Here is a 21,315-nt window from a genome sequence, read left to right on the forward strand (position 1 = left end):
GCTGCACCCTGCTGTGGCTAAAGAGCACAATGAAGGTCCCAGCGTCACAGAATGTCACAGGGAAAACTTGCTCCAACATGCAGAATCGCAGAATTGTTAGGGTTGGAAGGGGACCCCAAAGGATCAGCCAGTTCCAACCCCCCACTGCCATGGGCAGGGACACCTCACACTACAGCAGGTTGCCCAGAGCCACATCGAGCCTGGGCTTAAACTTCCACCACCACCCTGGGCAACCTGCTTCAGTGTCTCCCCACCCTCATGGGGAAGAACTTCTTCCTAATGTCTAATCTAAATCTCCCCTCCTCTATCATGGATCCATTCCCCCTAGTCCTATCATTACCCTAAAAAGTCCCTCCTCTGCTTTCTTGTAGCCCCCTTCAGATACTGCAAGGCCACAATGAGGTCTCCTCAGAGCCTTCTCTTCTCCAGACTGAACAGCCCCAACTCCCTCAGTCTGTCCTCATAGCAGAGGAGCTCCAGCCCTCTGCTCATCCTCATAGCCCTTCTCTGGACATGTTCCAGCATGTCCAGATCCTTCCTGTAATAGAGGCTCCAGAACTGGACACAGAGCTCCAGGTGTGGTCTCAGCAGAGCTGAGCAGAGGGGCAGAATCACCTCCCTGGCCCTGCTGGCTCTGCTGCTCTTGCTGCAGCCCAGGCTCTGGTTGGCTCTCTGGGCTGCAAGTGCTCACTGCTGGCTCATGTTGAGCTTCTCATCCACCAGAACCCCCAAGTCCTTTTCTTCAGGGCTGCTCTCAAGCCAGTCCCTGCCCAGCCTGTATCAGTGCCTGGGGTCAGACAGCACCTTTCTGATAAAGCATTTCCAAACCCCATGAAAGCTGGACAGCAGGGTTAGCAGAGGTTAACTCCGTGCTTTCCCCTCAAACAGCAGCTGCTGCTAAAGGGAGAGGAACAGTTAAATCACATTTTGAACACCTCCCCATTGTTTTTTGCTTGTGGTTTTGGTGTGGGTTTTTTGATTTGGGGGGGAAAAAGGCCCTTAGGCTTTTTCGTCCTGTAGCTGATGACAGATTGCTTAGAATGGAATGACTTAGAGAATTGAAACTGCTTTCAAAAGTAACCATGGATTGCTAGAAGCCTGGAGACAGACAGACAGACTGACCTGTGCTTTTTAGTGCTCTATAGCATGTGAGCCTCAGCTCAGAGGAATCTTACAGGGGGGAATTTAGCACCATAATTGTCTCTCGTGACCCGAGGTCCCGCTGCCGGCGTTCTCTGCTATAATGTGTTGGTAGGGTCCCGTGCCTCTGTGTGAACGTTGGCGTGTCCGCTCTGGTGAAGGAAGGCAATACTCTGGTCACTCCAGTCCCCACTGGCTGAAGTCTGTTGTTCTGAGCTGCCCTTCTGAGAGGCCAGCGGGTTTCTGCTGATCACCAGCTCCAGTTTGTTGCCGGATTCTGCGATCAGGGGCACAACCAGGCAGCAGTCGAAGTCTCTCGTGCGGACGTGGTTCACCTGCGGGAGGCGAAGGTTGGCCGTTTGTTATCGCACAGGCACAGGGTGTTTGGCACCACGAGCCAAACATAAATGTCTCGAATCTCCCCTACCATCACAAAGTGTAAACACTGTAGTTAAAGGAAGAACTGTCACAGCTGAATTAGAACAGTTTTATTCACAGCACCACGGTACATGAGAGGTTGGAAGGGACCTCCAGAGATCAGCCAGTCCAACTCCCCTGCCAGAGCAGCATCACCCAGGGTAGTCCCCACAGGAATGCATCCAGGCGGGGTTGGAACGTCTCAGAGAAGGAGATTCCACAACCTCTTTGGGCAGCCTGTTCCAGGGCTCTGTCACCCTCACTATAAAGAAGTTTCTCCTCATGCTGAGCTGAAACCTTCTCTGTTCAAGTTTGTCTCCATTGCTCCTTGGCTTATTGCTGTGCACCGCCCAAAAGAGCTTGGCCCCCTCCACTTGCCACCCACCCCTCAGCTATTGATAGGCATTGATCAGATCCCCTCTCAGCCTTCTCTTCTCCAGACTCAACAGCCCCAAGCCACAGCAGTGCTTACAGGAGTTTTTAAAGTGCTCTGCATGTGGTGTCCATGCCAAACCTGCGTGGTGCCAGGAAGCATTACCTGCAGGAGTCTGTCGTATGGTTTCAAGCCTCCCAGGTCGCCGGGGCCGGCTGGTCGAATGTTTTTAACGTAGACACCTTTTTCCAGTAAGCCATCTGAGACACTGAACCCAAAGTCTTCTCCATCAGAGTCCTTGTACAAAGTTACCTGTGGAGGGGATGTGACATGATGAAGGAAAGGAAAGGAAAGGTAAGGAAAGGAGAAAGGAAAGGAGAGAGGTTCGGAGAGGAGAGGAGAGGTTCGGAGAGGGGAGGGGAGGGGAGGGGAGAGGAGAGGAGAGGAGAGGAGAGGAGAGGAGAGGAGAGGAGAGGAGAGGAGAGGAGAGGAGAGGAGAGGAGAGGAGAGGAGAGGAGAGGAGAGGAGAGGAGAGGAGAGGAGAGGAGAGGAGAGGAGAGGAGAGGAGAGGAGAGGAGAGGAGAGGAGAGGAGAGGAGAGGAGAGGAGAGGAGAGGAGAGGAGAGGAGAGGAGAGGAGAGGAGAGGAGAGGAGAGGAGAGGAGAGGAGAGGAGAGGAGAGGAGAGGAGAGGAGAGGAGAGGAGAGGAGAGGAGAGGAGAGGAGAGGAGAGGAGAGGAGAGGAGAGGAGAGGAGAGGAGAGGTGAGGTTCGGGGAGGGGAGGGGAGGGGAGGGGAGAGGAGAGGAGAGGAGAGGGGAGGGGAGGGGAGGGGAGGGGAGGGGAGGGGAGGGGGGAGGGGAGGGGAGAGGGGAGGGGAGAGGGGAGGGGAGAGGAGAGGAGAGGTTCGGGGAGGGGAGGGGAGGGGAGGGGAGGGGAGGGGAGGGGAGGGGAGAGGAGAGGAGAGGAGAGGGGAGGGGAGGGGAGGGGAGGGGAGGGGAGGGGAGGGGAGGGGAGGGGAGGGGAGAGAGGAGAGAGGAGAGAGGAGAGAGGAGAGGAGAGGAGAGGAGAGGAGAGGAGAGGAGAGGAGAGGAGAGGAGAGGAGAGGAGAGGAGAGGAGAGGAGAGGAGAGGAGAGGAGAGGAGAGGAGAGGAGAGGAGAGGAGAGGAGAGGAGAGGAGAGGAGAGGAGAGGAGAGGAGAGGAGAGGAGAGGAGAGGAGAGGAGAGGGGAGGGGAGGGGAGGGGAGGGGAGGGGAGGGGAGGGGAGGGGAGGGGAGGGGAGGGGAGGGGAGGGGAGGGGAGGGGAGGGGAGGGGAGGGGAGGGGAGGGGAAGGGAGGGGAGGGGAGGGGAGGGGAGGGGGGAGAGGAGAGGAGAGAGGAGAGGGGCCGGTTGTGCCCATTTGACATGACAGTGATATTATCACAGAATCACAGGATGTTAGGGGCTGGAAGGGACCTCTGGAGATCATCCAGTCCAACCCCCCTGCCAGAGCAGGAGCACACAGAGCAGATCACACAGGAACACATCCAGGCAGGTTTTGAGTATCTCCAGAGGGGGAGACTCCACAACCCCCCTGGGCAGCTGTGCTCCAGACCCCTCCCCAGCTTTGTTGCCCTTCTCTGGACACCTTCCAGCAACTCAACATCTTTCCTAAACTGAGGAGCCCAGAACTGGACACAGGACTCAAGGTGTGGCCTAGGCAGTGCTGAGCACAGGGACACAATGACTTCCCTGCTCCTGCTGGCCACACTATTCCTGATGCAGGCCAGGATGCCATTGGCCTTCTTGGCCACCTGGGCACACTGCTGGCTCATGTTCAGCTGCTGTCAACCAGCACCCCCAGGTCCTTTTCTGCCTGGCTGCTCTCCAGCCACTCTGATCCCCCTGCATGGGGTTGTTGTGGCCAATGTGCTCAGTATAAGAGTTTTAATGCAATCTTTTAAGACCAAAAGTACAAGTAAGGCTGAAGGAGCTTGCAGGCAGGGTTCTTGACACAGCCACGAGACAGTCATGCAAAAGCAGGAAAGAGAAGTTCATAGAGCTGTTAGGAGAAGGTTTTTCACGTGTTCAGAGAAAGTCCTTCCAGGCAGTTTGGAGAATTCAGTTGCTTGAGGACAGAAAAGAACTCAGAGGCTCTGTAGGTGTGTGGTGTGCTTTAGGGCTTTTCATATCAGAATCAACAAGGTTGGAGAAGACCTCAGAGATCAGGGGGTTTCTTTTTTTCATTCTTCACAGTATCACTAAGGTTGGAAGAGACCTCGAGGATCATTGAGTCCAACCTGTCACCACAGACCCATGACTAGACCATGGCACCAAGTGCCACATCCAGTCCCCTCTTGAACACCTCCAGGGATGGTGACTCCACCACCTCCCTGGGCAGCACATTCCAATGGCTAACAACTCTCTCAGTGAAGAACTTTCTCCTCACCTTGATTCTAAACCTCCCCTGGCACAGCTTGAGACTGTGTCCTCTTGTTCTGGTGCTGGTTGCATGGGAGAAGAGACCAACCCCTTCCTGGCTACAATCTCCCTTCAGGGAGTTGTAGACAACAGTGAGGTCTCCTTCAGTGAGGCCATCCACACTGTTCCTGCTCCTGTGATGGTTCAGACTCCTACACTTTGGCCACAATGACCCCATGCAGTGCTACAGACTGGGGGGTGAGTGGCTGGAGAGCAGCCTGGCAGAGAGGGAGAAGGGACTGGAGGGAAAGTGATGAGGAGAGGCTGAGGGAGCTCAGGGAGCTCAGTCTGGAGAAGAGGAGGCTCTGGGGGGACCTTATCACACTCTACAAGTCCCTGAAGGGAAGTTGCAGTCAGGTGGGGGTCAGGCTCTTGTGCCAGGCAGCTTGTGACGAGAGGAGAGGGCATGGCCTGAAGCTGTGCCAGGGGAGGGTTAGGTTGGATGTTAGGAAGCACTTCCTGATGGAAAGGGGAATGAGAGACTGGGATGGGCTGCCCAGGGAGGTGGTGGAGTCACCATCCCTGGAGGTGTTTAAGGCCAGACTGGATGTGGCACTCAGTGCCATGGTCAGTGTGGTGGTGTTAGGTCCTAGGCTGGGCTTGGTGATCTCAGAGGCCTAGTCCAGCCTCACACAATTGTGTGTGATTCTGTGTGTGACTCTGGGAACCTTCTAACAATTTGTTACCAGCAGAGGCCTTTGCTTGTGATATGGTAGAGTGTCTAACCTGGCTTTGATCTGAAGGATATTCGAGGCTGCTATGCAAGTCCTGTTAAACTCCCACTCTAGCAAGTCTCAAAAACCTAATGAAAGCAAGAGATAGATTCTCTTGACAGATTTCTGTGTATTTCCTGGCAGGCAGGAAGGAAATAATGAGCACTGGACTCAGACACAGATTCTCCTGAGATGAGAACCCTTTCCTCCACGCTGTCACAAAGGGTAGGAGTGCTTCACGTGAGCTGCTGCTTAAGGAAACCCTGAAAAGTCAACAAAAGCATGGTACAGTGCCTAAGAGGAGACAGCACTCAAAATACCCTACCCCTAGCACAGATGGCACAGTTTGGAGAGGGAACTTTCCCTTTCCACTGTTGCTTTCCCCCTTTCTCTTCCTTCAGGCACCAGAGTTAAGTGGAGCCAGATCCAACCTCGGATGAACTCCAACATCATCTGAGGCAGAAGCCCTCCAGCCTCTCTTTTTACCCTAAGGCAGAACGAGCTGCATCTAACCCACTTTGCAGAGACATTTATCTGCCTTGCTTTTGAAAATCTCCAGTGGATGGAGACTCCCCAGCCTCTGCCAGTTCCACTTGCCAGTGCTTCAGACGTTTTCCTTGGGTCTAAACTAAATTGCCCTTGCTGAGACTGAAGCCTGCCGCTCTCAGCAGAGAACGTGATGGCTTTTATTCTCTCCTCCTCTGCAGTGATGTCAGACAAGGGTTGTTTTTCTCCAGACTTTGTTCAGCAGGTCAACATCCCTCTTTAATTTTCAGACCACAGGCTGGACACTTTGTTCCACAGTCAAGACTGTGAAGCCTAGCCAGAATGGAGAATCATTCTGCATGTCACAGGTTGCCCAGGGAGGTGGTGGAAGCCTCATCCCTGGAGGTTTTTGCAGCCAGGCTGGATGTGGCTGTGAGCAACCTGCTGTAGTGTGAGGTGTCCCTGCCCATGGCAGGGGGGTTGGAACTGGCTGCTCCTTGAGGTCCCTTCCAACCTTGACTGATACTATGATACTATGATCATACAATCATAGAATGGGCTGGGTTGCAAGAGATCTCCAAAGGTCATCCACTCCAACCCCCTCCACAGTCAGCAGGGACATCCTCAACTAGATCAGGTTGCCCAGGGCCTCGTTGAGCCTCACCTGGAATATCTCCAGGGATAGAGCCTCAGCCACCTCCCTGGGTGACCTGTTCCAGTGTTCCACCACCCTCATAGTAAACAACTTCTTCCTGATATCCAATCTCAATCTGCTCCTCTCTAGTTTGAAGCCATTGCCCCTGGTCCTGTCCCTGCAGGCCTTTGCAAACAGTCTCTCTCCATCCTTCTTGTAGCCCCCTTCAGGTACTGGCAGGCTGCTCTTAGGTCTCCCCAGAGCCTCCTCTTCTCCAGGCTGAACACCCCCAGCTCCCTCAGCCTGTCCTCATAGCAGAGGAGCTCCAACCCCCTGGTTTCCATGGCCCTCCTCTGGACCTGCTGTCCTTGCCCTGTCCTTGCCCTGAGGAGGCCATGAGTGAGGTAAGTGCCATACAAACAGTTTCAAACATTTGTTCTAGCTGCTTTAAATAAGTAGGATATAATTTCACTGCATAGGCTGTTGCTATACCAGTACTTAAACTTCATCAAGGCCTTCCACTGATTTTCTCTACCTAGGTACGAATCTGGATGAATATTTTCCTGTAAATCACAGTGGATCTTTCTTTCTTTCTTCTTTTTTCCTTCAAGGTTTCATGGAGCACAAATTCCTCTAGAGAGCAAAACCATGCACAGGACATCAGCTAATTGTTCAATGTTATTACTGCAAGTGGCCATTAACCTAAAATGGCTGTCAGTTAAAACACCTCAGGAGCTGCTCTGTTGCCAGATGAATTTAAATTGGGCATTTTCCCATAGATTGGAGGGGAAGGAGAGGCCATGGAAAGAGACTCAAAACATACTGCAAGCCTCTGTTTAAAACTTGTAACTGTTTAATTGCTTATGAAATATGAATCAAATTTCCCTTTCAGCTTTCTCTTTCCCTTAGGCTCCTGATGTAAATTTAAAAGGCTAACAAATTGCTCACAATGGAGATTGTGCTGTTGAGATCAAACCTTCCAAGCAGTTGGGATCCACAGCAAAACTCCTCTTTTGCATCCCTTCTCATTCACAGGGCTCCACTTCTTCACTCACAAGCTGGGCATGAAGGAGCATGGGCATTGCCCAGGCATTATTACAGCCAAGACACCAAGCTGAGTGGTGGTGTGGGTGCACCAGAGGGACAGGATGGCATCCAGAGGGACCTGGACAAGCTGGAGAGGTGAGGTTCAGGTGAACCTCATGAGGTTCAAGAAGAGCAAGTGCAGGGTTCTGCAGCTGGGCCAGAACAATGCTCACTGTCAATACAGACTGGGGGAGGAGGGGATAGAAAGCAGCCCTGAGGAAAAGGACTTGGGGGTGCTGATGGATGAGAAGCTGCACATGAGCAGGCAGTGTGAGCTTGCAGCACAGAAGGCAAATCACATCCTGGGCTGCATCCAAAGATGCATTGCCAGCAGATCCAGAGAGGTGATTCTGCCACTGTGCTCTGCTCTGGTGAGACCTCACCTAAAGTACTGTGTGCAGCTCTGGAGCCCTCAATATAGGAAGAACATGGAGCTGATGGAGAGGTCCGAAAATGATTAGGGGGTTGGAGCTCCTCTGCTATGAGGGCAGGCTGAGGGATCTGGGGGTGTTCAGCCTGGAGAAGAGGAGGCTCTGGGGAGACCTAAGAGCAGCCTTCCAGTACCTGAAGGGGGCTACAGGAAGGATGGAGAGAGACTGTTTGCAAAGGCCTGCAGGGACAGGACCAGGGGCAATGGCTTCAGACTAGAGCAGAGCAGATTTAGATTGGATATCAGGAAGAAGTTCTGCACTATGAGGGTGGTGGAACACTGGAACAGGCTGCCCAGGGAGGTGGCTGAGGCCCAATCCCTGAAGATATTCCAGGTGAGGCTCAACGAGGCCCTGGGCAACCTGATCTAGTTGGGGATGTCCCTGCTGCCTGTGGGGAGGTTGGACTGGATGACCTTTGGAGGTCCCTTCCAGCCTGGACCATTCTGTGACTACCAAAGCAGCAGATGATGCTTGAGTCAGCCTGCATGTGTGATCAGAGGGATACAGGTCCACTCTGGTGAATGAGACTGTAAGATCCAGTCACTGCTTTCTGCTTGGCTTGGAAAATCCTTGGTGCAGCTTTTAGGCTCCTTAGAAAGGAAATGACTCTTTCCTGGCTGTCAGAACAGACAGTATAAGCAAACTGAACATCACCTCATCAGACTGGGGGAAAGAGGGTATATAGCCTGGACAGGAACTGTAAATTACTGCAAGGGGAAGCTCCCAGCAATCTCAAACCCCAGACACCTGAAGAGAGAGCAAGCTCAAGGACAGGGTGTAGTATTCTTACTACCCAAGACTCTGAGAGCTATCACAGAATACTGAGTCATTAATAGAAATCTGACAACTCCTTTCCAGGAAAGGATTTGTTTTATCAGCCAAGAAAGGCTGCTTTGACGATCCATGGGAGAAAACTCTTCCTTGGCTGAATGTCAGCACACCATGAGATGCCTACTGGTGTAGCTTTGTTGTATGGCTCACATTTGCTGGCCACTGAGGAAGACTGAGCACACAGTAACTAATTCCATTAATCACTTCACATCAAGCTGGAAACAGGAACACCTGGAAACTCTCACAACACATCCCATTGATTGTTTACATTGGCAAGGGATTAACTTTCCATATCTAATCCACTCTCTGATAGCTTCTGCAAACATTCATTTAGCCCCAAAGACTTGTCCTGAGTCCTTACCCCACTGAACTAAACTGAAGGAACCACAAACTAAACTCAAACTCACAGGGCCTAGAAACCAAAGCAGCTCTCCTGAGAATGACAACAAGTGACCTTTTAATGTCATTTCTCTGTGCCTCTGCCTCCACTCTGGGAAGATCTCAGAACCACAGGATGTTAGGGGTTGGAATGGACCATGAAAGTTCATCCAGTCCAACCCCCCTGCCAGAGCAGGAGCACCTAGAGCAGATCACACAGGAACACATCCAGGTGGGTTTTGAGTATCTCCAGAGAGGGAGACTCCACAGCCCCCTGGGCAGCCTCTTCCAGGGCTCTGTCACCCTCACAGGGAAAAAGTTTTTCCACCTGTTTCCATGGCACTTCCTGAGCCTCAGCTTCCACCACTGCCCCTTGTGCTGCCATTGGGCATCCCCCAGCAGAGCCTGGCTCCAGCCTCTGGGCACTCACCCTGCACATCTTTATCAACATCAATGAGGTCACCTCTCAGGGTCCTCCTCTCCAAGCTCCAGAGCCCTCAGCTCCCTCAGGCTCTCCTCATGAGGAAGATGTTCCACTCCCTTCATCATTTTTGTGGCTCTGTGCTGGACTCTTTCAAGCAGTTCCCTGAGGTCCTCCTTGAGCTGAGGGGCCCAGAACTGGACACAAGATTCCAGCTGCAGCCTCACCAGGGCAGAGAATGTGTGTAGGTGATGGGATGCTCATTCTTATCACAGACAAGAGTGCTACAATGTCCCTCAAAGTTTTGGAAACCAGTTGCTGCTGTGGCCTTACTGGACTCGAAACTTAAAGTGGCCAAGTATTTGCTGTGCCTATCTTAAAGATACTTTATCCAGAACTTCCTTCATATCACCAGGTGATTCAGCAGTCTTGAGCAGTGAAAAGTTGCACAGGCTGAAGATTATTTCTCCTTTTTAGAGAAAAGGAATCATAAAGAGAATAGAAGCAATAGCTAAGTTGAGAGGGCCAATGGGATCCTGGGCTGCATTCAGAGGAGTGTGTCCAGCAGATCCAGGGAGGTTCTCCTCCCCCTCTACTCTGCCCTACTGAGGCCCCACCTGGAATATTGCATCCAGTGCTGGGCTCCCCAGTTCAAGAGGGACAGGGATATGCTGGAGAGAGTCCAAGGGAGGGCAACAAGAATTCTGAAGGGAGTGGAGCACTGCCTGGTGAGGAGAGGCTGAGAGACCTGAGACTGTTTAGTGTGGAGAGGAGAAGACTGAGAGGGGATCTGATCAATATCTATAAAAGAGCTGAGGGCTGGGGGTCAGGAAGGGACAGGCTCTGCTCAGTTGTGCCCTGGGGCAAGGGGCAATGGATGGAAACTCCAGCACAGGAGGTTCCACCTCAACATGAGGAAGAACTCCTTGACTGTGAGGGTGACAGAGCACTGGAGCAGGCTGCCCAGAGAGGTTGTGGAGTCTCCTTCTATGGAGACATTCCAGGCACCTTTGGATGTGTTCCTGTGCAACCTGCAGTAGATTCTATGGTCCTGCTGTGGCAGGGGGGGTGGACTGGAAGATCTCCAGAGGTGTCTTCCAATCCCTGACATCCTGTGAGCCTGTGAGATAACATTCTGTATTGTGGACATCGAGTCTCATGCCTTTGATTCAGAATGAGTGTTAATTTGAAACAAGGACCAAGGGGAGCCCCAGACCCTCCTGAGGCATTTCCTAAAGAAATGCATTTCCTGGAAATTAAACTCTGTGCTCCTGATGAACACCTTCTGCAGAGATGAGTTATTGGTACTGCCAACTCCAATTACCAGCGGCTGCTCCTTGCAATGGAGCAGTCCTGCTGGAGGACTTACTGCAAGCCCAAGCTGCAGGCAAAGCTGCATCTTATCTGTTTGCTTCCTTCCCCCTCCCTCCCTCCCTCCCTCCCCCCCCAAAAAAACAACCACCAGAAAAGGGACAGATCATGAATATGTTCATAAGAACTGATATGCACAGCCCCCAGATTCCATCCGTGGAGTCATTATGGAAAGTGCTTGATTGTGTGGCCATGAAATTAGCTTCCCTGTGCTGTGAACATACTGCTTCAAAGCTGCCAGAAGAAAAATTACAGACCTTGTGTAACTCCACAGGAGTTGGTGACATGATTTCTTTCATTTCTTGCTTAATTTTTCTCAGAACCATGGACTTTCTCCCCACATCTGATGGCAGGGTGTTGCTACGAGTGGCTTGGCTGTAATGTGGCCTTACAGAGCTTCTTTCCTGGAAGCTGGCTTGTCTTCCCAGCTGGTTACGAGGCTGTGGGTTGTCATGGTTCAAACTCATTGTACTTCCTGACATAATAGCGGCCTGGAGCATTAAGGAACAGGTTAGTTTGGAACACAGGACGTGGGTTAAGTAGGTGGTTAACAACACAGCAGCGGGACACGCATCTCTGCTCTTTTGTTAGGACACAACCACTCAGGGCACAGCAGAAGGCAAGGGGATAGATGTTCCATCTGCCTGCAAGTCACTGTCAAATAAAGGGCCACCACAAAACACCACAGCAGTAACAGAACCCTATGGAGAGGCAGGAGTTTTCAGACAGACAGCATCTCAAACTGAAATACTGAGCACTGGACTGGCTGTGCTTGTCAGCTTAGGTACAAAAGGATTTTACAGGGAAACAAAAGGGACATCTAAGTTGTGGCCTCATTGGACTGGTTGGAATTGGAGCTAGAGGAAGGCACTTGCAAGTCAAACTCTGTGTGCAAGGGAAGGAACACATGAGTCAGCAGTGGCAGAGTGTGCCTGGACACCAGCCCAGGCTGGTGAAAAGCTCCCTGCAGATCAGCTCACTGCCTCCACAGAAACTTGCAGAACAGGCACCTTGCAACAGCAACTGCCTCAGCTCCACACTAACACTTCAGAGACAGAAGCTCCTGTCTGAGTACTGGTTTCCATCTCAGTGAAAGCCACCCTTTTATGTTACACATAAGAATAGAGGGAGGGTGAAATCTTGCAAGACAGCCCTGGCCTGAACTCTGCCTGGGACAGGATGCAGGCAGCTTGCTTGGGGGGAAAAAAAGATAAATAAAAATGAAGGAGAAACTAAGAGAAAGCCAGGCAAAGAAAGGTTTGTGTCTGGCTCTGGTGGGCACACCTGCCACCTGTCTTTCTCCCAGCTCCAGCACTACACTCAGTATGAGATCATAGAATCACAGAATTGTCAGGGTTGGAAGGGACCTCAAGCATCAGCCAGTTCCAGCCCCCCTGCCGTGGGCAGGGACACCTCACACTACAGCAGGTTGCTCACAGCCACATCCAGCCTGGCTGCAAACACCTCCAGGGATGAGGCTTCCACCACCTCCCTGGGCAACCTGTGCCAGTCTCTCACCACCCTCATGGGGAACAACTTCTTCCTGACATCCAATCTGAATCTACCCATTTCTAGTTTTGCTCCACTCCCCCCAGTCCTATCACTCACTGACACCCTCAAAAGTCCCTCCCCAGCTTTTCTGTAGCCCCCTTCAGATACTGGAGGGCCACAATTAGGTCTCCTCAGAGCCTTCCCTTCTCCAGACTGAAAAACCCCAAGCCCCTCAGTCTGTCTTCACAGCAGAGCAGCTCCAGCCCTCTGCTCATCCTTGTGGCCCTTTTCTGGACACCTTCCAGCACCTCCAGATCCTTCCTGTAAAAGAGGCTCCAGAACTGGACACAGAGCTCCAGCTGTGGTCTCACCAGAGTGGAGCAGAGGGGGAGAATCACCTCTCTCGACCTGCTGGCCACACTTCTCTCGCTGCAGCCCAGGCTCTGCTTGGCTCTCTGGGCTGCAAGTGCTCACTGCTGGCTCCTGTTGAGCTTCTCATCCCCCAGCACCCAAAAATCTACTGTAGCCTTAACAGCCTTGTGCTCAGTAATGATTGATGTGAGAGTGGTGAAGCCCTGGAATGGGTTGTCCAGGGAGGTGGTTGAGGCCCCATCCCTGGAGGTGTTTAAGCCCAGGCTGGATGAGGCTCTGGCCAGGCTGATCTAGTGTGGGGTGTCCCTGCCCATGGCAGGGGGGTTGGAACTAGATGATCCTTGTGGTCCCTTCCAACCCTGACTGATCCTATGATATACTATTGCCTGATGGAGCAAAAGCACCCAGAGGACCTGGCAAACAACAATCTTTGCTCTTAGGCTGAAGACCTCAAAACGAAAAATGGTAAGGGGTCCTCGACTGGGCAGTGGCACGGCCACCCTCAGCTCCCTGACATGCTGAAGGAGCCTTGCTTTCTTTTCAGAGCTGTGGGGTTGTGCAGGCAGGCAAGGCTACACATGATACAGCAGCTGCAGCTCTGAATTTCAGTTCCGTGAAAGGGTGAGGCAAGGTGGAAGTCCCTGAATTCTGGTCAGCGTGAAGGATCTGTTTCCATTTCAGAATTATCTATTTCCACATCCTTTTATTGTGCTCTGAATATTGAACAAGGCAAGAGAAACCTGACCCACAGCTAACCCAGGGAATTCAATCAGTCTAAGGTTTTTCTCCTAGGTTTCTCTGGTCTGCAGGAACAAATACATGAGGCTGACATTTTGCTCCCCACACATGCAATACCAAGAAAGCCACCCCCCCACCTCCCCCCAGGAAGGAAATTAAGTCCCAACTGAAATAAAGGAAACCCTTTCCCCCAGCGATGCCATTCACATTCCTCCTGGCTGCTGAAGGGCTTCCCCAGAGAACACACAAGGATGACAAATGAGATTCTGCCAGGTTTGCAGCTCCAGGAATGTTCAAAAACCCAGAAAAGAACATAAAAGAAAACATTCCAGGCCCTTTGGTCCCACAGCTTGGCAGCGGGATCTTAATTGTTCTGGTTGGACAACTGAAGAGGAAAGGTGATTAGGCAAAACAAACCCCAACCACATAAAGACTCAGAGTTACTCTGCCTCTGTTCTTCCCTTACTCTGCCCCCCTCACAGGGTAACAGGAAGCATGGCTAAATTTGCAATGAACTCCAGGAAGAAACGTTAAGAGTAGGCTACACAGCGGAGAAATTGCTACACTAAGACCATTTCTCCCCTTGGCAGCTCTTCTTCCCCCCTCCCCCCCCCCCTTTCCTTTTGGTGAGATTCTAAGGCAACATTTTGAGCAGCTGATTTTCTTTTATGTTCCTCTTAATCAAATGAAGTCCCAGTTGAACAGAACAACCTCCAACATGCTAAGGAAAGCTGCACCAAAGCGTCTGTCAGAGAAGGATGGGATGCAACTGCTGCGGGGAAGGCTGCGCCCGCTCGAGGTCTGCGCCCTGTGCTGCCTGGGTAGACAGCAATCAGTCCATGGTTATGCACAGCAGAAGCTGCCAGTCAAAAGCTCTTGGGGGGGGGTGGGGTGGGGGGGGGGTGTGAAGATGTTTAGAAGAGTTTTGGTGAAGGAAAACAGCTCTGGTTGAAGGGGGAGGTAGGGGAGGCAGCTGCACAAGCGGAAGTAGAAAGGTAAAAGGGTAGGTACCAAGAGAGTCATGCTGCTCAAACACAGACGCCTGTCAGCCTTGTCCTGTGGAGAGGGGTTAGAGCTTTTCAATGAATTGGTGTGGTTAGTGCAGCTTAAAAAAGAAGGAAAGGGAAAAACCCAAACCAACCAACCAACCACAACCAAACACACACAAACAAACCTAAAACCGAACCAAAAGGAGAAAGTCAAAGGAAGGTAAACCAAACCCAAACCCCCATTATATGTTTCTCTATCGTCAGAAAGAAAGGTTTTAAGATTGTTCTACCTCTAGTTCCCTCAGAATTCCTGACTGGCCACAGGTCTCTAAATCCTCCAGAGCCTGAGACCAGAAATTTTCCTCCTGGTCAGCCTCGGTGTTCTCATGGGTACCTGCAAAGCTAGATTTACAAGGAGAGGTTACAAAAAACCACCAAGTGGACTTTTCTTCCCCACCCCACCCCCTTGAAAAGCGTATTTTACACAGGTGCCTGGCCACAGCTTGCAGCTGGAATGACAGAACATTATGCTGAGCAGGAGAGGCTGGATGGCCATGCAGAGCACATGGCAGACAAGTCTTCTCATAACCTGGCAGTCGCTAGCAGCTGGCAGGATCTGAGCAGCAAGTTACCCAGCGAGGAGAAAAAGGGATCCCAACGACACCACAATGCACACATTTACTGCACTGGAACAGGGGACAGCCCTATGCAAATCAGTGAATCGGCCAGCAGCTCTGTGCAGAGCTTTTAACCTCTCAGACTCCTCCCAGGGAATATGAAGAGAGCCCTCGGGTTTGCAAATGGGGGTTTGCCAAAGAGGGATGGTGAGGCTTGTTTACCCAACTCCTTCAGTCCGAGCTGCACTTAGCAACTGAAGCTCACCTGACTGCCATCACATAAACTGCTCTAGTCATTCCATGCACAAACAGAGAGAAAATTTCAGGGATGCAACTGTCTTGCATGGAGACTTAGGCCTCTGGTGTTCCCCCAAAGCACCCAAGCCTCATTAGTAGCACTCTCCAGTGTGGTCTGGGTGGCAGTGAAGCTTAGGGAAGCTGTCCAGCAAGAGAGGTCTGATAAAAAGTGCTGACTCTGGGGCTGCAGCAACACAGCCCAACAAGCAACACCATTAGAGTGTGTGTGAGTGAGGGGAGGAAGCAGGAGGCTTTGCTGTCTTGGCAAGGGGAGTCAGCTCAACGAGGGCTCAGACAAGCCTCAGCACTGCTGCACAGGAAGGGGCTGAGGATGTGAAAGGATGAAGAAGGACAACATGAGAATTTGCCCTTTTGGTGGCAGCAAGCTTTTACTTTTGGAGTAGCTGCCCATGGACTGCAGCTAGTGGTGCTTAACAGCACCTGAACAGGGCAAATACTACTGTGGAAGCATCTGAGGCCTTGCTTGACACCCAATGTGCTCCTGAGAATGGTGCCAGTGGAACTCTGTTAAGGGAATAAATAGCTTTTAACAAGGCGAACTGCCCAGCCCAACAGATGACAGCTGGAAAGCTTCCCACACAATCCTCTGCCTCAGAGCTGCTTTCTTACAGCTACAATCAGTCAAGCAGACAATGGTCAGCCATCTCAATCTCTTGTTGCACTGATTCTCCACCCAGCATCAGTGCCTCTTCTAAAGAGGCTGCAACAGACACAGCACCACTGAGGATACCTGCTCAGAGCACGGATGGGATTCCTCCCAGGCAGGATAAGGAAGTATTTAAATCATGCTTTTAGAAAGACCCCTGGCTTCTGAAATTGCTCCTGCCCTAAACCTAAGCAGTTGGTTCAACAGCCAGTGTTGAACAGATGCTAATGTATGTCCATTACAATACCTTCCCTGATATTGCATAATAATGGCATAACATAAAGTAGAACTCGAGTTAATGAACAGGATTAGTTGAGGCAATTGGCTGTGACAGCCAAGCTGGATTGCCTAGAACTGGAGAGTCAATTATTCTCTGGCTTCTGTGAAATCTGAAATCAAGATGCCTGCACATCTGGACCTCCTTTTAGCTGCAGCATTTCCTTTCTTTCTGCCCTCACCTCCTCTTTTGCCTCTTTGCTGTGTGAAGTGCTCAACCTCTGCATCTCCATCGCATCCACACGAATAAATTGATTTGTAGCTGAGCTACTGCACCAGAAAAAAAAACACCCAAATAATTTCTCATCCAGATGGGCTTTTTTTTTTTGTTGTTGTTTAATTCTTGTTCCCTGAAACCTGAGAGATTGATTTTATGTCCTGTGATATATTGGCTGGCCTATAACGAATATCTATTTGGGTTTCTGATGCTTATTCGAAGAGCCATCAGACATGTAGACACCTACAGATGGTGGGGCAGGTATGAACACACAGGTGCCTCTGAGCTGGTTTTTATTGCCATAGGGGAGATGAAAGATGGTTTAATTGGGTGGGGGTGTTTTGTTTTGTTTTGATTTGGTTTTAATTCAGAAGGTGAGAAGTTGTTCTAAGATGTGGCAGACTCATTCCTGGAAGTGCTGTTTTAAACAGCCCTTCTTGGAGCAGGAACCATAACAGACTTGTCCCTACCTGCCTGCCAGTGATAGGTATCCACCAGGCTATAGAATGGTTTAAGTGCTCTGGGTTCATTCCTAGATCAGATGAACTCCCATGCTCACTCAACAGCATGCTAATGACATCTTCTCTGCTCTCACCCTGCTTTTCTTCTCTTGCTTATTTTAACTGCTTTCCCTTCCTTCCCCACCCACCTGGTCCCTGCCTCTCAGTCCAGTTTGATCTCACTCCTATGCACTCTTGTTTCTCCTACCTGGAAGTGTTCCACTCTTCCAGCTGTCCTCCAACTTTCCTTTGCCCCCCAGAAGAGCTTTTCCACATCTTGCTCTCTTTCTTCATGCTCCTGACGCTCTCTCCCCCTGACCTCTCTGCAGGAGTTTGCTTCAAATGGTTTTCTTGGTTCTCTCCCAATGTCTCAGTTTCCTTCTGTTGCCACGTGCTCTTGGAAGCTGTGCTACACAAAATAAAGGTGAGAAAAAATTACTTCTTAGTGTTAATAACAGAATCACAGAAACATTCAGGTTGGAAAAGACCTTCAGGATCACCAAGACCAACCCAGAACCCTACTCTACAAGGCTCACCCCTAAACCAGAGGATGGGTTTTAGATGCTTTTGAATACATTTAGTTGCTGTTGCCCATCAGAAACTGTGGTTTCCCCCCCCACACTCAAGCCATAAAGAAAGTGTGAGACATTGACAATGCAAATCAAGTATTGGCACTGGATCTTTTTGATTTGAGAAAGAGAGATGCAATATAATGCCAAAAAAAAAGACAAGACCCAAGATTTTAGCAGAACCCAGACCAAAGCAGCTCATTTACACTGATCAGGCAGCACCCTTGAAGACTGTGTAATTCAAGAGCTCAGTGCCTTTGAAACCACCTATCCTGGGTTCTTTGTGGAATAAAAACCACACATTTCTATCTTTCCATAAGGCTCATAGAATCAACCAGGTTGGAAAAGACCTCAGAGATCAACAAGCCCAAGTTAGAGAAGAAGAGAAGTTCATAGGATCATAGAATGTTAGGGGTGGGAAGGGACCTCCAAAGATCATCAAGTTCAACCCCCCTGCCAGAGCAGGATCATAGCACAGGTCACAGGAACACATCCAGAGGGGTCTTGAAAGTCTCCAGAGGAGGAGACTCCACAACCTCTGTGGGCAGAAGCTAGAGGAAGAGAAAAGGTGGTTTCCTGAGGACCCCTGTAACAAGCAGGAAGAACAGACATGCCCTGCTCAAAAGCAGGGCTACAAGCATGATGAGGGGACTGGAGCACTACCTTATTGACTTGCTGGAGTGTGTCCAGAGACAGGCAACAAAGGTGGGGAGGGGTTTGGAACGCAGCCCTGTGAGGAGAGGCTGAGGGAGCTGGGGTTGCTTAGCCTGGAGAAGAGGAGGCTCAGGGGAGACCTTATTGCTCTCTACAACTACCTGAAGGGAGGATGTAGACAGGCAGAGGTTGGTCTCTTCTCCCAGGCAGCCAGCACCAGAACAAGAGGACACAGTCTCAGGCTGCACCAGGGGAGGTTTAGGCTGGAGGTTAGGAGGAAGTTTTACACAGAGAGAGTGATTGCCCATTGGAATGGGCTGCCTGGGGAGGTGGTGGAGTCACCATCCCTGGAGGTGTTCAGGAGGAGACTTGATGGGGTGCTTGGTGCCATGGGTTAGTTGATTAGGTGGTGTTGGATGATAGGTTGGACATGATGATCTTGAAGGTCTCTTCCAACCTGTTCTGTTCTGTTCTGTTCTATTCTATTCTATTCTATTCTATTCTATTCTATGCAGAGGCTGAGAGACTTCCAACTACATCAGGCTGCCCAGTGACACATTGAGTCAGATCCTGAATGTCTCCAGGGCTGGGGACTCAACCACATCCCTGGGCAGCCTGTTCCAGTATTTCACCACTCCCATTATATAGAAATTCCTCCTTATGCCCAACCTGAATCTACCCTGCTCCAGTTTAAAACGTGCCTCTCATCCTATCACTACAAGCCCTTCTAAACAGTCCCTCCCCAGGCTTCCTCTTGGCTGCCTGGGCACAGTGCAAGTCCTGTAGGTCCCCTTCAGATACTGAAATGTAGCCATAAGGTATCCCTGGAGCCTTCTCCTCTCCAGGCTGAACAGCCTCAATTCTTGCAGCCTGTCTTTGCAGGAGAGGTGCTCCAGCCCTCTGATCATCTTTGTGTGAACCCACTCCAGCAGGTCTGTGTCTCTTATGTGTTGAGTGCCCCAGAGCTGGACACAGTACTCCAGGTGAGGAGTCACCAGAGAAGAGTGGCAGAATCACCTCTCGATCTGCTGGCCACTCTTCTTTTGATGCATCTCAGGATGCAATTTGCCTTTTGGGCTGCAAGTGCACAATGCTGGCTCATGTCCAGCTTCTCATCCACCACACCCTCAAGTCCTTTTCTGCAGGGCTGCTCTCAATCTCACAACCTCCCAGCCTGTATAGATACTGAGGGCTGTCCCAGTGCAGGACCTTACACTTTGCCCTATTGAACCTCCCTGGCCCGCATCAAGAGAAGCAAAGCCAGCAGGGCCAGGGAGGGGATTCTCCCACTCTACTGTGCTCTGGTGAGACCAGACATGCAGTACTGCATCCAATTCTGGAGGTCCTATTACAAGAAGGATCTGGAGGTGCTGGAAGGTGTCCAGAGCAGGGCCATGAGGAGGAGCAGAGGGCTGGAGCTGCTCTGCTATGAGGACAGATTGAGGGAGTTGGGGCTGTTCAGTCTGGAGAAGAGAAGGCTCTGAGGAGACCTAACTGTGGCCCTCCAGTATCTGAAGGGGGCTACAAGAAAGTTGGGGAGGGACTTCTGAGGGTGTGAGGGAGTGATAGGACTGGGGGGAAAGGAAAAAACCTAGAAATGGGTAGATTGAGATTGGATGTTAGGAAGAAGTTCTTCGCCCTGACAGTGGTGCGACACTGGCACAGGTTGCCCAGGGAGGTGGTGGAAGCCTCATCCCTGGAGGTTTTTGCAGCCAGGCTGGATGTGGCTGTGAGCAACCTGCTGTAGTGTGAGGTGTCCCTGCCCATGGCAGGGGGTTGGAACTGGATGACACTTGAGGTCCCTTTCAACCCTAACAATTCTGTGATTCTATGAGATTCTCCTCAGCCTACCTCTCCAGCTTGTCCAGGTCCCTCTGGATGGCATCCTGTCCTCCAGCTGCACCACTCAGCTAGGTGGCATCTGCAGGCTTGCTGAGGGTCATCTTTGTTGTCTGCAGACAAAATGCCACTGGGCAATTTGCCATGCCAGAGGACTTGTCATTGAAATCCTGCAAGCAGCATTGGCATAGAAAACATGCCAATCAATCTGCCAACATGCCAGATCAAGCTTTGCCTTGATTTATGTGTCATTGGTGACAGATGGGAGCTTATGGATTTACTTATCCAGTACGGTTTACACAGGGACCAGAAAGGGTTTTTTTAGTACTAAACTTGAATTTAGAATAGAATACAATAGAATAGAATGAACAGGACAGGACAGGACAGGACAGGACAGGACAGGACAGGATAGAATAGAATAGAATAGAATAGAATAGAATAGAATAGAATAGAATAGAATAGAATAGAATAGAATAGAATAGAATAGAATAGAATAGAATAGAATAGAATAGAATAGAATAGAATAGAATAGAATAGAATTAACCAGGTTGAAAAAGACCTCAGAGATCATCAAGCCCAGCCTATCACCCAACACCACCTAATCAACTAAATCATGGCACCAAGTGCCTCACCCAGTGTCTTTTTAAACACCTCCAGTGATGGTGACTCCACCACCTCCCTGGGCAGCACATTCCAATGGCCAATCTCTCTTCCTGTGATGAATTTTGTTCCTAACATCCAGCCTAAACCTCCCCTGGCACAGCTTGAGACTGTGCCCTCTTGTTCTGGTGCTGGTTGCCTGGGAGAAGAGACCAACCCCCTCCTGGCTACAACCTCCCTTCAGGTAGTTGTAGATAAGCAACAAGGTCTCCCCTGAGCCTCCTCTTCTCCAGGCCAAGCAACCCCAGCTCCAGACTGGGATTTCAGGCACAGAAATCTTCCCACCTGGGAGTCTGTCTTCCCTTATCTGAGGAAGAACTGTTCTTTGGCAGGAATTACCCAAGCCTCTGCTGGATCATCCTTAGAATAGGGAATAAGAGACTTTGGAGCCTTTCACTATCATCAAGCATTGTCAACTAAGCATTTTGCCCCCCTGGGAGTTCTTTTGCCTGCAGAGAAATTCATTGCAAAGGAGATTTACTTCTCAGGAGAGGAATGAATACATACCATAGCTTTGGACAAGACATTTCTACCTGGATCACTTTGTTCTCTTGTTGAATCACTACAGATACCTGAAGTATTTATGAGACAAGACTGTCCCAGGCCCATCTGGATGTGTTCCTCTGTATGGCCCTGCTCTGGCAGGGGGGTTGGACTCGATGATTTCTTTGGGTCCCTTCCAACCCCTGACA

General features: G+C 50.8%; 1 protein-coding gene across 3 annotated transcripts in view; it reads right to left on the reverse strand.

Moving 5' to 3' along the window:
- Positions 1-6: 6 nt before the first annotated feature.
- GRIP1 (glutamate receptor interacting protein 1) overlaps positions 7-21,315 on the reverse strand; it is a 310,370-nt gene continuing 289,061 nt past the window's right edge. For all 3 annotated transcript variants that reach the window (XM_068160947.1, XM_068160945.1, XM_068160948.1), the window contains 5 exons: positions 17,110-17,310; positions 14,618-14,729; positions 10,995-11,228; positions 2,096-2,242; positions 7-1,475 (listed from right to left, as the gene is read on the reverse strand). In XM_068160947.1, coding sequence (XP_068017048.1) covers positions 1,239-1,475; positions 2,096-2,242; positions 10,995-11,228; positions 14,618-14,729; positions 17,110-17,310 — 931 coding nt within the window. In that variant the 3' untranslated portion in view covers positions 7-1,238. The remainder of the gene's footprint in view (positions 1,476-2,095; positions 2,243-10,994; positions 11,229-14,617; positions 14,730-17,109; positions 17,311-21,315) is intronic.

The sequence above is a fragment of the Melanerpes formicivorus genome, unplaced genomic scaffold, assembly GCF_026170545.1.
Source record: "Melanerpes formicivorus ecotype bairdi unplaced genomic scaffold, bMelFor1.0.p_v2 SCAF_54, whole genome shotgun sequence".
NCBI classification, from domain to species: domain Eukaryota; kingdom Metazoa; phylum Chordata; class Aves; order Piciformes; family Picidae; genus Melanerpes; species Melanerpes formicivorus.